This window comes from Pituophis catenifer, unplaced genomic scaffold (genome assembly GCF_029215685.1).
Source record: "Pituophis catenifer annectens isolate HBS135680 unplaced genomic scaffold, rPitCat1.0.hap2 SCAF_3, whole genome shotgun sequence".
Classification (NCBI taxonomy): domain Eukaryota; kingdom Metazoa; phylum Chordata; class Lepidosauria; order Squamata; family Colubridae; genus Pituophis; species Pituophis catenifer.
This window is the reverse complement of record NW_027256883.1, coordinates 143,107,613-143,125,572: the sequence shown is the minus strand read 5'-3', so window position 1 is coordinate 143,125,572 and position 17,960 is coordinate 143,107,613. Positions and strand designations below refer to the sequence as shown.

Sequence of the window (17,960 nt, the reverse complement as noted above, 5' to 3'; positions counted from 1 at the left end):
CATAGAAAAGTCTGGAACAGCTTCAGTGGCAACAGTGGAATACGCAACAGCCAAATCAAAAACAGTAAGATAGAAGAGAAGCAAGAAGAAATCAGCTTTGTATCGACAGAAAGCCCAAAAGCTGGCGGCTTCCATAATCTTGCAAATGTGCTTTGCTTTAGACCCGCTTCTACACTTTTTGTATTAATGAATGGGAAATGAGATACATGCTTCCCACTAGATTATTTATGAAAGTGGGTGGCTGCAAATACGTACAGGAAATAATTATCTCCATCAGTCATGCTGACTGGAAAAAAGAGAGGTTACCCAAAATCTTATTTATGCTCCTGAAACAAATCCTGTGACATTTTAATCTCCTTGTGCTAATAATTATTGAGCGTTCACCACACTGAGCTTTTGTTCCCTGCCTAGAACCCAGCTGGCCCATGAACACATATTTTTCACCTTGAGGTTGGGACATTTCATTGTGGGGACCAAGTGAGGGTGAGTAAAACAGTGGACCATAAAGTGCAAGATCACAAAGATAGGACAAGAGATTTCTTCCACTGCTGGCTGACTGGCTGGCAGGCAGGCAGGTAGGCAGGCAGGCAGGCAAGCAGACACGCAGAGGGAGAATACTCTTATAGTAGTTGACACTTTACAATGCTAAAGTGACATCTACTGGCTGCCCTGGAAGACAGTGGTAAAAACGTGGGAGAAGAATATGCCTCCAACTCAGAAAAGACAATGCATAGAACAGATCATTGCTCATACCACCAGACTTTGCAAACAAAGTGATCAACTGTACGCTCGCCTTTGTTTTCTTCTAGTGCAAACCATGGATTACAAACTGTTTGAGTTTATAAGAATATATTCTCATCTTCTCAATCTTTCCCACAGGGAGATTTTGTTAGTTAAGTGGCACAGAAAGTATTCAAAGATCAACTGACAGGAGCATCCCGAGAACCTGAGATTTGACAACAGTACAGAGGAGAGTACAGAGAAGAAAAAGCTTGTAACATGGTTATGAGGGAAATTTTTAAAAATGAGAAAGCAAAGCTCCCCTTATGCCTTGTTTTATACAGAGTAGAATAGTGTCTATTTTATTCTACGCAATGACAAGAGCATTTGCAGTTCAGGTATGAAGTGCAGACATAATTCATAACAGACATTGTAATATTTCATTCTGTAAACATCAACTTCATTCCTGTTCCTACACTCCTCTTTGTCTTAACAGATATAGAATCAGACTGAATAATAACAACATGGGAAATAAATAAATAAATAAATAGTAAATAAACAATTGAATGAATAAACAAATGAATAAACAAATGAATAAACAAATGCAAATCCAACTCTAAGTGGTACTTAACCATGACCCTGAAAATGAAGAGTCCTCTGAAATATTAAAAAGATATTAGGATGCTATACTTTAGCTTAAGGGAAAAAAAAACAACTAACCATGTTTTCTCTCCTCTTCCTCTGTGTAGCTTTCCGAATATCCCTCACTTTCATCTCGCTCACTATCAGAAGTCCGTGAAGATTTCTGTGATGAGACTTTCCTCTTCCTTTCACGATCAAAACGGTCTGTTTCCCCTTCGGAGAGCAGCTTCCCTTTTTCACTCATTTGATCATCAGCACGTGCTTCTTTTTCAACTTTCTCAACTTTCTCAACTTTCTCAACTTTCTCAACTTTCTCAACTTTCCCAACTTTCCCAATTTTCTCAACTTTCTCAACTGGTTTCTCTTCTTCAGCTTCAAAATCTTCCTCATATCCTGAAATAAAATGATATCTTGTGAGATAGGAAATTGATTGCATATTATTACTGGTTCTCATTAACCCCCAAAAGGTTAAGTCCATGAGGTTTTGTTTCTATTTGTACTTAACCCTAAAAAAATAGCAACAACATCAAAGTTAACACTGGACTGAAGCTGTACAATGTGTTTTTCTGTCAAATTTAAATGTTCACTCTGCTCTTATTCACAACTTCTGGAGGCAATTAATTCCACTGATTAATTGTTCTAACTGTCAGGAAATTTCTCTTCATTCTAAGTTGCTTCTCTCCTTGATTAGTTTCCATCCATTGCTTCTTGCCCTGCCCTCAAGGTGCTTTGGAGATTAGCTTGACTTCCTCTTTTTTGTGGCAAGCCCTACCTCTTTATTTCTTTCACTTGCTCTCCCTCTCCCACCCCATGTTCTACAATGCCAGGAAACAACAAGGAATTATTTAAGGCAGGGGTGTCAAACTCAAGACCCAGGGTCTGGATCCGGCCTGCAGGATGCTTTGATCTGGCCTGCAGGACCACCCTGGAAACAGTGAAGGCCTGGCTCGTGGCACCTCTGCCAGTGAAAATGGAGTTAGTGAAGGCCTCACACAACTCTCCTGAGCTCTGTTTTCACTGGCAGAGGGTTGCAGGAGGCCATCGCAGCCAAAAACGGAGCTCAGGAGCCCGTTTTTGCTGGCAGATCGCTCGGGCCACCACAGTCACCTCCGACACGAGTGATGTTGAGCTGGCCACACCCCTCCTGGCCACATCCCCCTGCCCCCTGAAGTCAACAAATTATTATCAGTAAACTGTGACCAAAACAGCATAGATCTGATTATGTTGATCTCTCTCTATTCTGCTTGTGAAACTCCATCAAAACAACTAGTATAAGATATTCAGTTCCTATTGCACATCGGATTCTATTTAACTATTTGGTTTTATTGAGTGATTGATGATAAGGATGAAATAATAACAACTGCCGGACTTCTGGTTTGCTGCTTGTCGCCGCCAGACGTTCCTTTGGGATCGTCAGCTTCCATCGCCTGTCAGAGCCGCCTTCACAACGGAATGGCGGCTCGAAAAAACTCTGTTTCCATGAGGAAACGGAGATAGAGCCGGCAGGGGTGGGTAGAACTCTCTGCGGAGTCCCAAGAGTTTTTCCTTTACTTTTGGGACGGAGCGGATGAGATGCCCCGTATCCCCAGCCGCTGCTCCGGGCTTTGGGAGACCTCGGCTGATGCAGAGCCAGGCGTCAAAAGCAAGCCTGCAAATTTAACAGACTACTCAAAGAAAATGTGAGCTGGACCTGTAATACTGAACCGCAAGTATCTTACTGATTTTCTAAAAGAAACTACTTAAGAGAGAGGAGGAAAAGAAAGAGGAAAAAAAAGCCTTTTAAAATGGCGTCGGCTGGAGGAGAGGCTGAAAGCGAAAGTCCTTCCATTTTTTATTATTACAATGTAGCGGAATAAATACCACTGGCTACATTTGTAGACAAAACTTCGCTCCTGTGTTTTTTTTCTCTTTTTCTCTCCCTTGGAGACCTGATATTGTTGTTGATTGGAAAGAAGTCTTTCTTGCTTTTTTAACAAAGTCTGCCTGGGCGGAAACATGGCACTGAGACTCATAAAGTCAGATAAACAAGAAGGGGGGGGGGATTCCCCCATCAACAACTTAAAGGAACAAGTCTTAACTCTTCAGTCTGAGAGACCTGATTTTAATATAATAGAATTTTTTATAGAAGAGATTGAAAGAAGGGAGGAGATTGTGAATCAGCAATTTGAAAAATTTAAGCAGGAAATTAAAGAATTGGTGAAATCTAAGTTTGATTTCTTGGAGAAAAAATTCTCAAAAATGGCTAATGGTTTTACAGAATTTATGATGCAGTTGGACACAAATACTAATGTACTAGAGTCTAAAATGGAAGGAATTCAAGATAAATTGGATAATAGAATCCAAAAAATTGAAAATGACTTGATAAACATTCAGGATAATAGCTTAGAAGAAAAACCTAAAATGAATGCTGATCAAAAGTATGGTAATGCAGAAAATCTGCAACAGAAGATTGAAAAAGAGATTTTAATGGTACAATATAATTTCACAGAATATGCGATAAGATTAAGAGGTTTGCAGGAAAATAATAGAGATGATTTAAGGAAAATATCTTCTGAATTTCTAGCTGGGATTCTAAAGGTTCAACCTGATGAAGTGTTTTGTAGGATTGACAGAGTTTATCGAATCAATTCTTGGATTGCCAAGCAAAGGCAATTGCCTAGAGATGTGGTGATTTATTTTACAGATAAAGAAATTAGGAATAACATCGTGCAAAATTCCTTCAATTCTAAGTTGCAATTGCATGGAAGAAAGATTTGGATTTACAAGGAACTCCCACCTAAGATATTGATGGAAAGGAAGAAATTTGGTTTTCTGGTGAATGAGTTAAAAAAGAGAAATATCTCATTCAGGTGGGATGCCCCAGTTGGTATTATATTTAGATATCAAGGAGAAAGATATCAGCTAAACACTGTTGAAAGAGCGGAAGAATTTTATCAAAATAGGTTGAAAATGAACTTAACATCTTCAGGTATAATACAGGATAAGCAGAAGGAGCCGGAAATAAAGGTAAAATATCGAAATATAGAGACTGTACCAGATGAATTGCCTTTGGACTCATTGGATACCCCAGCTGGACTATCTACAAATCTGAGAGAAGTGGCATCTAACCTTAATGTGATGACTTATCAAGGCAAGGATAAGCATGGAAACCAATTAGGAGAAATACAAGGGATAAAAAAGAAATATGAGATACAAAAACAAAACCAACAAGACCAATCTACAAAGCAGAACAAAATCCGACCAGATGATACACAATTTATAGAAAAGGAACTAGGATGGAAACCAAACCCACAAAAAGTAAAGAAAAAAAAAAAGAAATAGGTGGCATAAAAATAGAAATTTCTAAATCAGGCAACAGTGAAGCCAGTGACTTTAAAATATGAATGATTATGTGTAAACACAGATGAGGCGACGTATTGGTTAATATCATCCTGAAGATTGTGGCAGATCTCTGCATGGCCGTAATTTGGGGACGTGAAATGAGCCTCAAACTGATGGATTTGAATTATCCATTTTGGAATATTTTTTTTTGTGTTGATAAATATATTATATTATTTTGAATTACAAGGCAAGAGAATTATGCTGGGGCATGCAGAAGATCGGGTTGTTACCCACTACGATGACGGGAATTAATAATCCTGATGAAACCCACAATTATTACTATATGGAATATAATTATAATGTCACTCGGGTGGTTGTTTTTACTTTTATATATATAAGAAGATATTTACTACTGATGGGGGCAGATATGATTGAAGATCTTGAATAAACTGTTGCACCAGCAAGTTATGTTACCCGATTATGGATGCTGGTTCTACCAATCCAGTGGAAAGACCTTAAAGAAGATACTATATGGATTATAAATTTAAAGTTATTGTCTTTTCTTTTTTTTATTTAGATATAATGGAAATATAGACATATATTTTTTAAGTAGTGTGGGCAGTGAATCAAAGATATTAAGAAATGTTGTGTATGGTAATTTTGCTTGATAGTGGGTGAATAAGCTAGTTAGTAGATTGATTAGTCTAAGAAAAGGGATTTTTAAGTGATATATTTAGGGGAGTGGAGGAAATGGATAGAGTGGAATAAATGTTAAACTAGATTTGATGGGGAAGGCTGCTTTGAAATGTTATAGTAATATACATAGAAGATTAAATGTTAAAGTAGGACTTATTGTATAGTTTTAAAGTGGAGAAGTTATTTTATAATGTTATAGTATAATGTCTTTTTTTTTTCCTTTTTTTCCTTTCTTTTCTCTTTTCTCTTTTCTGAAATGTATGGATAAAGGGGGATGTTATAATATTAATAATATTTTTAGTAAGTAAAGGTCAATATCTAGAGGAGGGACTAAGTAATCTGTTATGAATTAGGTTTTTTTTGTTATGAAGAAGTCACAGGGGGGGATGGGTGGGGTGGGGAGGGGGGGGTTAGGGAGGGGGAGGGAGAGGGGGGAAAAAAGGGGGAAAAATCTGTATTTGAAAACTTTTTCAATAAAAAAAATAATAATAATAACAACTGCCGCCTTGGGAACTCTGGGAAATATGGCACACCTGGAGGACAGTAGATTCAGGATGGCTGTTTCAGATCAATTCAGCTTAAGGGATTCCTTCATGCAACTTACACTGATAAAGGAGAATATCTGTAGCTCAGGGTTGAAATGAGGGGTCCTTGGTGTTCTGTGAGAGCACCAAGAACCCCCACTGACCAACTCACCTATTCTTTTCATACCATACCTTCATAAATAGCAGTTTTCTGGGTATCCTCAAATTCATCTCTATCTTTTTCTCTTTTTTTGGTCTCCAATTTCTTTTCTTCAGCTCGTTCTGCAGCTCGTTTCTTTAACGCAGAAGCTGAAGGAAAGTGGGTCGGTAATACTTTTTTTTCTTCTTTTGGCTTGTGTGTCACTTCCTCTTTCTTCCAATCTTCCAATTTTGCACTTTCTTCAAGGGTCTTCTTTTTTGGAGGTGTAGGCTTTTTATCCAGGCCCATTGTAATGATACATCTGATAAAAATTTAATATCATATTATGAAAACATACTACTAAAAGTGTCTTATTCTAGGGATTATTAAAAAATAAAATCAGAGCAAGTTCCTGCATTTCTTTTTTTTTTCTAAAACAACAACAACAACAACAACAACAACCAGGAATGGATATACAACAATATACTACAAAAAGTTATATGTATATTGGAATTGTACAAGCATTACCAAAGTAGCTGGAGAAATTTTAAATCGTTTTATCAGCTAATTGATTCTAGTGGAAAAACTGTATCGTGAGAGGGAGTCCTTTCCGGGAGGGAGGTGAATTTCCATTGTCAGTCCATCTTCAGATCAATAGATTCATAATGCATTAAGGGAAAATAGGGCAGAGTTTTTAAAGTCTTTTTAAAAAGGAATGCTGGATGAAGCTTAATGTAAGGGAAAATAGCGGCAATTGATTTTATAAAATCAATTTTGAGGACAATAGCCACTCTTAAGTCTAAGGAAGAGTTGGAGTCAGAAGGATGTGTCTCTCATTGATCTACATACTTTAAATTGAAAGATTTAAACTAGACAAAAAATTTATAGGATTGTAAAAATGTACAATATGTAAAAATGAATTTGAAATTGTACTGTGAAGTAAGGGTGAACATGTTATTATTGCCAAGGTTTATAAATTGTTATTGAAACTGAATTTGGAGGATAAATATGAAAAGCATTGTATGATTCAATGGGCAAATAATTTTGGGTATGATGTAATGCTAGTACAATGGAAAAACATGTGGATGAAGGATTAAAAATTTATGTTGAATTATAACTTGAAGGAAAATGTTTATAAAATGATGTACCAATGGTAATTAACCTGACAAATTGTCAAAGATGTATAAGGTGCTTCAAATATATATTGGAAATGTAAATGTTAAAGAAGGAACTTTTTATCATCTTTGATGCATTTGTGACAAAGGAAAGAATTACTGGGATAAGATTCATATTTTAATACAGAAGATTCTCAAAATAAATATAAAAATCAAACCAGAGACTTTTCTTTAAAGTTTAATGGACAAAGAATTTGAAAAAAAAAAAATCTAGAAATTTGTCATTATATAGGTTGACGCAGCAAAAATGCTATACATGCAAAAAAGGGAAAGAGACACTAATTTCCACAATGAAAGAATGGCTGAAAAAAATGATTGAATTAGCAGAGATGGACATATTAATTGTTTTAATCAGACAAAAAAATACATCCAACTTTGCTTCTGCTTGAAAACTGCTTCTGAATTTTGTGCTGGAGACAGAAAAAAATGAAACTTTGACTTTGGAATTTGCAAGATTAGGCAAGCTTGTGACAAAATCGGCTAGTACATATTAGATAAAAAGTAAATGTAAAAGTGAAATGTTGAGGTTGTAATATTAGTTTTATTCTACTGCGCTGAAGATTCAGAATTTAATGCTTTTCTTACTTTTTCCCCTTTATTCTACACTTCTTTTTCCCCACTTTTCCCTTCCCCATTTTCCCATGATAGGCTTAATAAAATAATATATGTAAAAATTGAGGGCAATAGCTGACACAATTTTTCAGAGAAAAAGCAAATGTACTGATTTGTACATTTGTACATCAGAATTCACTGAACACAGAATGAACAAAATCATTGAGAAAAATGTTTCTAGTTAAAAAAAATACTTCTGTAAAATGAAATATGTGTAAGATTTCTTCCACAGTTCCCCAATTAAATTCCAAATTAAGAATTCAAAGATTTCTGGAGAGCAAATATTCCAGATTTTGTAGATATAAAAAGTTATTCCATGGGTCATTTTTTTATTTATTAAATATACTAGCTGGACATCCATGCTTCGCTACAAAACTATGTGATCAGGCGTGATAAATTGACACTTAAAGCCTGAAACTTAACGTAAAATGTGTAACTCCATAGCATCAGAGTGTGCTAATATAAGGCAACTGGCAGTTGGTACAGAGGGGGAGGGGGAATAGAATGTCCCAGCCTGCAGGCGGGATGAGTCATGCGCTGGCCACACCCACGCCCAGTTTAGCAAAGGGATAGCATCAGAGTGTGTTAATATAAGGCAACTGGCAGTTGGGACAGAGTTCCTTTCAGGTGGGGAGGGGGAGTAGAACATCTAACTCCTTAGCATCAGAGCATGTGAATATAATACTGTACATAAAATACTAATGATCTGATGGTCATTTTAAAAAATCCTTTCTTGGCGAGCACCTAGAAGCCAAGAGGAACATACATGCCGAATTTCAAGTTTGTAGGCTTTACAGTTCTGGAGATTTTGTGATGAGTGAGTGATATTTGGTTTTTATACTGTATATTAATAAATGTATGTGCCGCCCACCTCACTGTTGAAGCAACTCTTGGTAGCTTACAAAGTGATAAAAAGATAACATGAAACAATTAAAATAAAAAAAGATTAAATAAAGACTAAAAACCATTAAAATTAAGAGAATTTAAAACCAAGAGGATCGCTAGCTAAGCATAAAACAAAACCAAATCCTTAAAACATAAGGACAATCTCACAGTGGAGGTTTAGGTACCTTTCAGAAACCACTTTCAACACACTTCATATTTTGTTTGTTTGTTTGATTTAGAAGATATCCATCTCACCTGTTATAATCTCATAATAATTTTATGAGAAGTTATCTGTGGGAGAATGGTGAGACCACTGCTGTTTGATTAATCTCTTGATGTTTCAACTGCGACAGTATTGCAACATTCTTTTAATTCTATATTATCTAGACTATATTACCTTTAATTTAGAACACCATATGCCTGCCCCCGCCCCCTCCTCCCCCCCCCCAAGAAATTACATAGGCCAACTCTGCTGGCTTTTCAGAAGACCCTGAAAACATAGTGTTGCCATCAGGCATGGGAAGCAGAGAATGTGGCAAAGCTGTCCCAGGTATTGAATTAAGTGTTGTTATTATGATTATCTTGGTTATGAATGTTATGGTTTTTGATATGATGGTTAATATATGTTTTTGGATTGTTCTTTTTTTACTTGTTCTTTTTATATTTATTGTAGTTGCTTTTAAGGAGTCATACATATGAGATAGGTGGCTGTATAAATTTGAATAATGTATAAAGAAAGTCAACCTCGCCCATATGTTGAAAGATAATCTATATAAACAAAGTTTTAATAGGCATTTAATATTTCAATGGCTTTGCTTTCACAATGGGCTGCAACACTGGTTCGCAAGCTTTTCTTCACTAGGGACCTCCTTTTAATATCTTTTGTGGCCCCGAAGACTTAACTCAAGATTTAAATCATAACATTTCTTCAAGTCTTCATGGACCCTCTGTGATGATATTGCAAACCCACAGAGGTCCATGGACCACGAGTTGAGAACCATTGGGCTACAATATAGTTGTATGATAACTGGGGTTCTTCCTACTATCCCAATGCTTAGGTAAGCTAGCGAATTAAGGGCCATCTGGTTGGAAAGGCGTGATCTAAATCAATCAAATCAATCAATTAACAAAATAGCCTGCAGTTGGAAGAAAAAAAAGTCTGCTTATAGAGAAGATTACAGGAGTTTTTATGCAAAGCAAAATCAATGAAAATGATTAAAATGCATAACAACGATATGTCATAAGAATACACGGTTCCCCAGAGTAATTATTCAAGGCATTTTACTATTCTCTTGCCTGATTTTTTTGTCAAAATAAATTGGCATATAAACACACCTATACGGCTAGACTAGAAATGTAGTGAAAAAGTATCACCATGGCTCGAATTTGTATGCTTTCCAGTCCTCAGAAAGCGCTTATCACATTAGAGATAGCATAACATTTACATTAATCATGCAAATCTGACTCTGAAGAGGAAGTGAAGTGTTTCTGGATGGTGCAGTATACTTATCGGAAAAATCATTTGACTCTCTGGGGGTTTCTATTTCTTTCCTTTCCTTATTTTGTTCACTGCTGTTTATACAATATTTTTCCCAGTGGGGAAATGTGCACCACTTTTTTGGTCTGTCATTGCTTTGCACATCAAAGAAATGAAAATATTACAGAAGAAATGGATGTTTTCATTTCTGGCAAAGATGTAAAGAAGGTTCCTGGCCTAGACTAAAAATAAATGCCATATTCTTTTATTTGCACAATCAACATAAATCAATACCTTTTTCAAACAGAGAATGCCCAGAAGAGCCTGTCTTTTGAAACAACATAATATATGAATCATCTTTCTGAATTTTTATCTTACGTTTCTCCATATTGTACTTTTTAAACATACTTTGAAAATGTAGGTTCAATATTGCAATGCTCACAAATTGTAAATAAATATCTTACTGAAAGGAATTTCGGCCTTAAACAGTAACCAAGAACTACTATATATGTCTACTGCTCTGTGATATAGAATTGAGCCAAAAATACCTCCCCAAAACCAACCTACAACATCCTAGGCTGTAGGATCTAGCTCAATGTCATTTGACCGCAGGTGTTACGGTCACCTGTGGTGGCCAAGTGCTAAGGCAGGACTTCCCTGAGACCCTCCCTCACTTGCATTATAATCTCCTTCCTTCCTTCCTTTCTTCTTTTTCCTTCCCTCTTCATTCTTTCTTCTCCCTTCCCCTCTTTCCTTATTTTCCTTCCTTGCTCTCTTTCCATCTTTCCTTCTTTTTGTTTGTCTTTCCTCTTTCCCGTTCTTCTTTCCTGTCCCTTCTTGCATGTTCAAATGCAAAAGGGGAAACATTTCTCCTTTTGTTTTTGTTTTAGTTTGTTTTGATAGCCCTGCCAGCAAAAACGCACCCCGTTTTCAACCACAACGGCCTCCTGCATCCCTGCCAGAAAATGGAGCTCAGGAGACAAAACTAAGCACCCCACGGGCCTTCTGTTTGACACTCCTGATCTAGGGAAATAGAATTTCAAAATATATCACAAAAGGACTATGATCAAAAAGAACAAACTATTTTAACAAACTAAGCCATTACATTATATAAATAGATACCTTAAGTTTACCAAGTTTACCAAGCTGAAATCTATTCTTCACTGCCCCTTTGAAATAACTGGCATTCTGATTGCTTATTTGCCACCAAACATGTAGAGTCTTTATTGTCAACATTATCAGACTTTTGCTTATGGAACAAAGTATACAAAATGGGGGATCTTCAAAAATGCAGCTAAAATTATCCACACCACTGGAAAGCCTGAATGAACTAGATCCACAATCATGTAGATGATTCTAATTATGTTCAGCTGAATATGTAAAGATGTTTCTTTCTAACTTTACAATCAAACTCTGAATCTTTTGAGGCCACAGATTATGAGGACAATCTGCTGGTAACAACCTTACTGTGCCCCATCTTCCCTTCAAATATTCTGTGAACTCTCAAATAGGCTTAAGTAAACATAAGTCCTTCTCTGCAGCTTTCAGGCGAAAGTGGATATAAAAATTAAATAGTTGGAAAAGATTTAATCAATCCTATTTTATAACCTAAATTAATGATTCGGTGAATGTTATGTGTTACCAAAAAATAATCAAATTCTGATTTTATACAAAAAAATCATTCACGTCTTGAAGCTTAGGTAAGAGAGATCTGAAGTAATTTATGGCTTAAAATAACAGTCTTCCCAAATTTTCCAAGGAGAATCAATTGTGCAATTGTAAAATTAATGGAAAAGGTTGTTAATAATATTTTGGAATCAAAATGCATGCAGAAGATGGTCAAACATTCCATAGAACAGTTACAAGTTCTCCTCTGGCTTTGTGTTGATCAATATCAATATCAAAGCATACCTATAGCAAGGAGATGATCTTTCCACATTGACGAAACCAAAGTATCCATGCTTGCCTCCTAGCCGAGTACCTTTCCGATGCTTATATTCGCAGCAAGAACTTAATCGGTCCACCTGAATTCCATTGAGATAAAAGGTGAGACTGAAGGGGAAGCCGTGGTGCCTCCTGGAGATGAACTGAAACGTTTCTGTGGTTGAGAAAAAGCAGAGGGGAAGTATATATAATGGACTTTTTTACCACATTTAAGATAGACAAGGAGCCAGTTCAAGACGAGCATATTTCCCTTTCTTCCAAGACTGTACTAATTCAAGCTGTAAATTGCAGGTGGCATGTTTCAAAATCAAAGGGATCATACCTACATACAGAAGTAGTACTTCTAGGAGAAATCCATGCTCAAATTATCTTTGGCACGTTTTCAAGGTGCAGAAACATTTTATATGTTGTTGTGGAAAAAATTAGAGGAGGAAAGGATATGGGACATTTTCACCGCCTTGGTTGTTTAAACAAATGAATAGGATACATTAAATAAATGAACAGGATTCATTAAATAAATGAACATAATTTAATAAAGGGGAATAAATTTAAAATGGAGAGCTTTCCTAAATACAAAACAACTATAAAAACAATAATCTAGTGTTAGTTTCAACATTCATACATCCACATACTATTTCCTTACTATCTGACTAAACAGACTGATTTGATGAATACTAACACCAATAAAACTACTTCCAAGCAGACATTTAAATCCATCTCTTTTTCTCTGGGTTATCAAGATCCATTTCCACCCAAACCCGCTTATGCTTATTTAGACCTTTATTGTTCTTTTATCAGATCTCATAGAGACTATTTTAATCTGTACTTTACTTAACACCAACTAAGATGTGACACTACTATCTGCAAAGCTGCTTTTTTCTTGCTAGTACCACCACACCTTGTTTGGTTCTAAATAAAGCACAGATTTGAATAGTCTAGATGAGAACTGACTAAATAAAGATCAGGATTCCAATGTAGAAGGGCAAAAGCTTTTACCTCAACATGGAATGATTGCATCAATATACCAGCTAGTTACACTACAGAAAAAAATTACATTTAAGTTAGAGGAGGTATTATGCCTGTTGCAAATAGCAGAGGTGTGTGTCTGTGTGTGTGTAGCAGGACAAATATTCACTGGGATTACAATAAAGAATAATCTAGTTTATATACCACTTTAGGTATATCAAAGCACTCAAATTTCCTAGTTAGTGTTTTTTTAAAAAATAATGGCACTGCTAAGTAGACAAAACTAAGGGGTAAAACTAGAGAAGATAACTGCTGATTGCATAAAGGTATATTTTCTGGTTTGAATCTTGCTTCTGTCTACTTTCCAACTGTTGCCTGGATCACTGTGGTACATACTTCTGCATTCTCCTTGTCAAATCTTATTAGTAATGCTTTAAAAAGTGGAGTATCATTTATTGCAAGTTTGTAATGCTTCTTTTTCTCTTTCTTCACTTGCATATTTATGGATCAGTCCTTCTTTTTTGCTGTTCTCTTTCTTTTTTTTTTTATAACCTCAGTTTAAAAAAAAATAAAAATCCATGGCTTTCTCAAATGCCACTCCAGCTTTATTTAACAGTTTCTTCATTAGCAACTGCTTACTCCTTGACCTCTTTCCCTGTTGTTGTCATTAACCAGTCAGTCTAATATAGATTTAAGGCCTTTGGGCATAGACTACATTATTTCCACATAGTGCCTAGCACTATGACAAATTAAATAAATGATAACTAATGATAGAAAAGTTATCATTCCTCAGCAATAGCCCAGGACCATGGCATGAGATTAATTCCACCCAGCATGCTATTCTTCCCTCATTTCTGCCAGCAATTATACCTGGAACAGCTTTGCTTAAGTCAACATCATCACCATTGATTCACATTCAGAATCAAACCTCAAGCCTGCATTCATTTCCCTTCTGGAGCGATAAACAGTTCACACTGATATATTATAGCTTCTTGTACGTAGATAATTTGGTATTCATTTTACCCCTGCAAGCATTTTATTAACCATGCATCTCCATCCAAAAATTAATCTAACCCACTGCATTTTGTTAAATCACCCCTGTACATCCGTCCTTCCACAATTTGCAAAAGTAATTGCAGCCTCATTTTCAATCATGAAACAGTAAATCTAGACTTGGTTGGAGGCAGCTGGAATATAAGTCCCTGGACACACATAAGCAGACTAAGCTTTGCTGAAATAATTCTGCTACCACTTCAACAGTTTATCCACATAAAAATAAGAGGTTGCCAGAATTCAGATGGATTCTTGGGATGGGGGTGGGGGGCTGTTTGAAGCTTACCTCCCTCCAGCAGTTTGCCTCGGTACACACATAGGTTTTCTCCTCCACAATGCTGTTGGTAAATTTTTATTTCCTCTCGATAATCTAAAAGGTCATATGAAAGGTGCACGGTTTTTCCCAAATAGACCATGGTAACAGATGCATTGCTATGTATTTGAGGCTTGCAGAATTTTCCAGCATCCTGCATAAAAAGGCAGAGAAACATACTGAAAAATGTGGAGTTTTAGACATTTGTTCCCATGATATCTCATTCTATTTTGAAATCACTTCAGTACTCACCCATGAACAAGTGCTAAAATTCAAAGGAATTTATACCATCCCAAGTATTTCTTGCACATATCACAAAAAAAGGCCCACCAACAGAAACACGCTGAACTAAAATCTGTATAAAAGTTTGATGAATGAAATTATCCCTAAAGAGCTGCTTTAGGGATACATGAAGCTGCTTTTGACTGCTCTAACAATCTGGTCTAGCATTACTGAATGATTGGCATGGGTTCTTCAGAATTTCAGATAATTGTTTGAAGTTATCTGGATAATGGCTTTAATATCACAATGCCTTTCCATAAAACATCTATGAGACCACTTTCAAATACAATACTGGTTATTGCAACTCCAAAAGAATATTGTGGAACAAGAAAATTGTATCTGTGGGAAAAAAAGTACTGGAACAATTGGAACTTTTTAGTGAGAAGAACGTTAATAGGAAATATAATAAGAATTTGTAAAATTAGGTATGCTGTGAGGATACTGAAATTAAAAGTAATGCTATGATTCTGAAGGGTGGATAGTCAGGACAGTGGAACCAAAGTCATTCTCATACCAAACATAAATAATTACATTTGAAGCTAGATGATATGGTGATGGCACCCATACTAATCATTTTAAAATAGGTTTAGATACTGTACATTCATTTAAGTTAATATAATAACTCGGAATCTCACTGTGGATAGCTCCCACACTGGAGCCTCTGATAAATCTAAAAACCTGCTGGAAAAGCCTGAAAAATTTGAAAAAAGAGACGCATGGCATTTCAGCTATATATTTAGACACTCTATTTTTATTTTGTGTATTTTATCTAATGAAAGGAACATCTAGACCACCAGTTCCAGATCCAGAATAACAATCTATAAGGTCTACAAGCCCAAAGGGCATAATACACTATACTTCTCCCCTTTTTAACAATGGATTCTCTAATTGTGAAAAAGAACTGGCATGAAAATATTTTAGTGTCTATGAAAAGGATCCAAATAATCTCTCTCCCTCTCTCCACTCTGTAATAGACAATTTGACAAAATCTATGTTCTCTGATAGAATTTCCCAATGAACAGTCTAACAAAGTAGTATTGCTGTTCATTGCCAAGAGTTTTAATTTCAAAGTGCCCAGAATTAAAAACTCTACTGAACATCAGGAGGTGTATGAATTATCACTCTCTCAGTATAGGCAGGAAATGCCCCATGAGTGTTTCCTTTTATTTTTTATTTTTATTCCTTTTATTTTCCCAATATTGAAATTCCAATGTCAGCGGCAAAGCTTATGAAGATTTCTCTGAGACTGGGAGGGGATATCATAGCCATGACCTCCAGTCTTGAAAAATATAAGACTGCAATCTAAAGGTATCAGGAGATTAGAATTTTATTTACAATTAGTTTCATTGGGGGGGGGACAATGGGGGCAGGTCTTCAGGTATGTGTCATAACCTTGGCCTTCTTTAGGAATCTCATACGTCTTTCTACCCCATCCAGGTTTGTCCCCAATCACTGCTGTAGGATTGCAAAAATCTTCAAAGACATCACTCTGGGAAAGTATTCTTCAAAATACTTTGAGTGCTGTCCACTTCTACAAGGTGGATCTGAGATACTTAAATCATAATCATATGTAGTTACCAGTAATTGGAAACAAATGGAGTGAAATTGTTTATCTTACAGAGAGCCTCTTTTTACATGCTTAACTGAAATTCATGAGATTTCAGTTACTCGATTACTTGTGTTTTATTTAAAGTCATCATCCTTAAGTTCAGATTTATATAACATAACCTTTGCTCCCTGAGACCAAGGAGCAGATATGCTTCCTGACATAGGACATTACATACCTGGGGAAAAGACATGACAACATAGTAGAAATGATTAGGTTTATGAGTAATATTCGAGTTCCTGCAAATTCAACAGCTTGATGTCCTTAACTTTAAATTTTATTCAAGGATTCTATGTTTAGGCCTCTTTGGTTACAAATAAATAATATGTCTTCAATCTGTATAATTTTGAGTTCTTTAATATCATGGACATCACATATAACATTTTTTTCTAAAAGTATTATTTGTATGTTTAAATGCAGCTTCTCTAACTAACAGGAATACTCAATCTTCTGCAAAAGGGCTTATCTTTCTTTTCCAAATTAGTTGGTTTATAGTATCAATCTATATCCACTTTCATTACCAAGGTGCCTTCCCCAAAAGAGAGCAAAAGCTTTCTGATGGCAATTTCTAGAATTCACAGCTAACATTTTTGCATTGCTGTAGGTTGGGAAAAGGTACTCTATATTTTGAAAAATATTTTAAGGAAAGCTTGGATGAAATAGTAATACAATTCGATTCAGAAGAATGGTTCAAAGTGTTACATTTATCTATTCAAAAGAATATTAGAAACAAAACCAAGGTTTTACAGGAGAGGAAAACGTACTTAAGCAAACTTCCTTTATTTCAAAAGATGTATCTCTGTGTGCATTTAAAAAGATGGGAGAGAAGCATTTCTTTACAAAAAAAACCTATCAAGGAGTATTTCAGCACATCTTTATATACTAAGTAGAGAACATTACAAAATTACTTAAACAAGAAAAAAAATGCAACAGTAGGAAGAAGAAGAATCACCTTCATTAGCAACTGCTCCAGGCCATTTGATGAAGTTGTAGGGCGAAACCGTCGACCTCTTCCCACAGGTTTCATGGGGATGATAGTTTTGTCACTTCTGGGTGGTTGTGGAATAGGTATCATATAATTGTTAATAATGGGAAGTCTGTATGGGGATACTTCAACTGAATAATCCATTGAATGCACAGGCCTTAACATCCCTCTGTCCCCCTGAAAAAATTGAACAAATATTAATACATTAACACTTAGACTCACAGAGCAGTTGAAAGGTGCTTAGCTACAATTTTCCATTTAGTAGTTCCATGCATAAACAGTGTATTTCTTTGTTGTTGTTGTTTTTAAATCTAAATTTCATTTGGTTTCAGCATGGATTCCCAGTTAAAAGAGATTTCTCATTCCTGACTCCATGTATAAAATAGATTATTGCTTGACCCCATTTTGTAATAAACAATTGAGGTTCTTGACAAGGTTTTAAAAGGCAGCTCATAAGTGCAACAGGATCAATCATTACTTTTGGAAGAAAAATCCATCTGGTTCAGTTCCAAGATGGGAGAAAAGCACTGGAAACATGGAGGCTGATTGGAAAGATGGTTTATTGATGAAGCAGAACTACATGTGATTCTGGGCAGCTGACAAAATGGAATTGGGGAGGG

The 17,960-nt window shown here is 35.9% G+C and overlaps 1 protein-coding gene across 1 annotated transcript in view; it reads right to left on the bottom strand.

Moving 5' to 3' along the window:
* ERICH3 (glutamate rich 3) overlaps positions 1-17,960 on the bottom strand; it is a 50,089-nt gene that overhangs the window by 15,679 nt on the left and 16,450 nt on the right. Inside the window, exons 5-9 of the mRNA XM_070941081.1 lie at positions 17,308-17,517; positions 14,441-14,621; positions 12,103-12,289; positions 6,096-6,364; positions 1,441-1,755 (exon numbers count right to left, since the gene is read on the bottom strand). Of these exons, the coding sequence (XP_070797182.1) occupies positions 1,441-1,755; positions 6,096-6,364; positions 12,103-12,289; positions 14,441-14,621; positions 17,308-17,517 (1,162 nt within the window). The remainder of the gene's footprint in view (positions 1-1,440; positions 1,756-6,095; positions 6,365-12,102; positions 12,290-14,440; positions 14,622-17,307; positions 17,518-17,960) is intronic.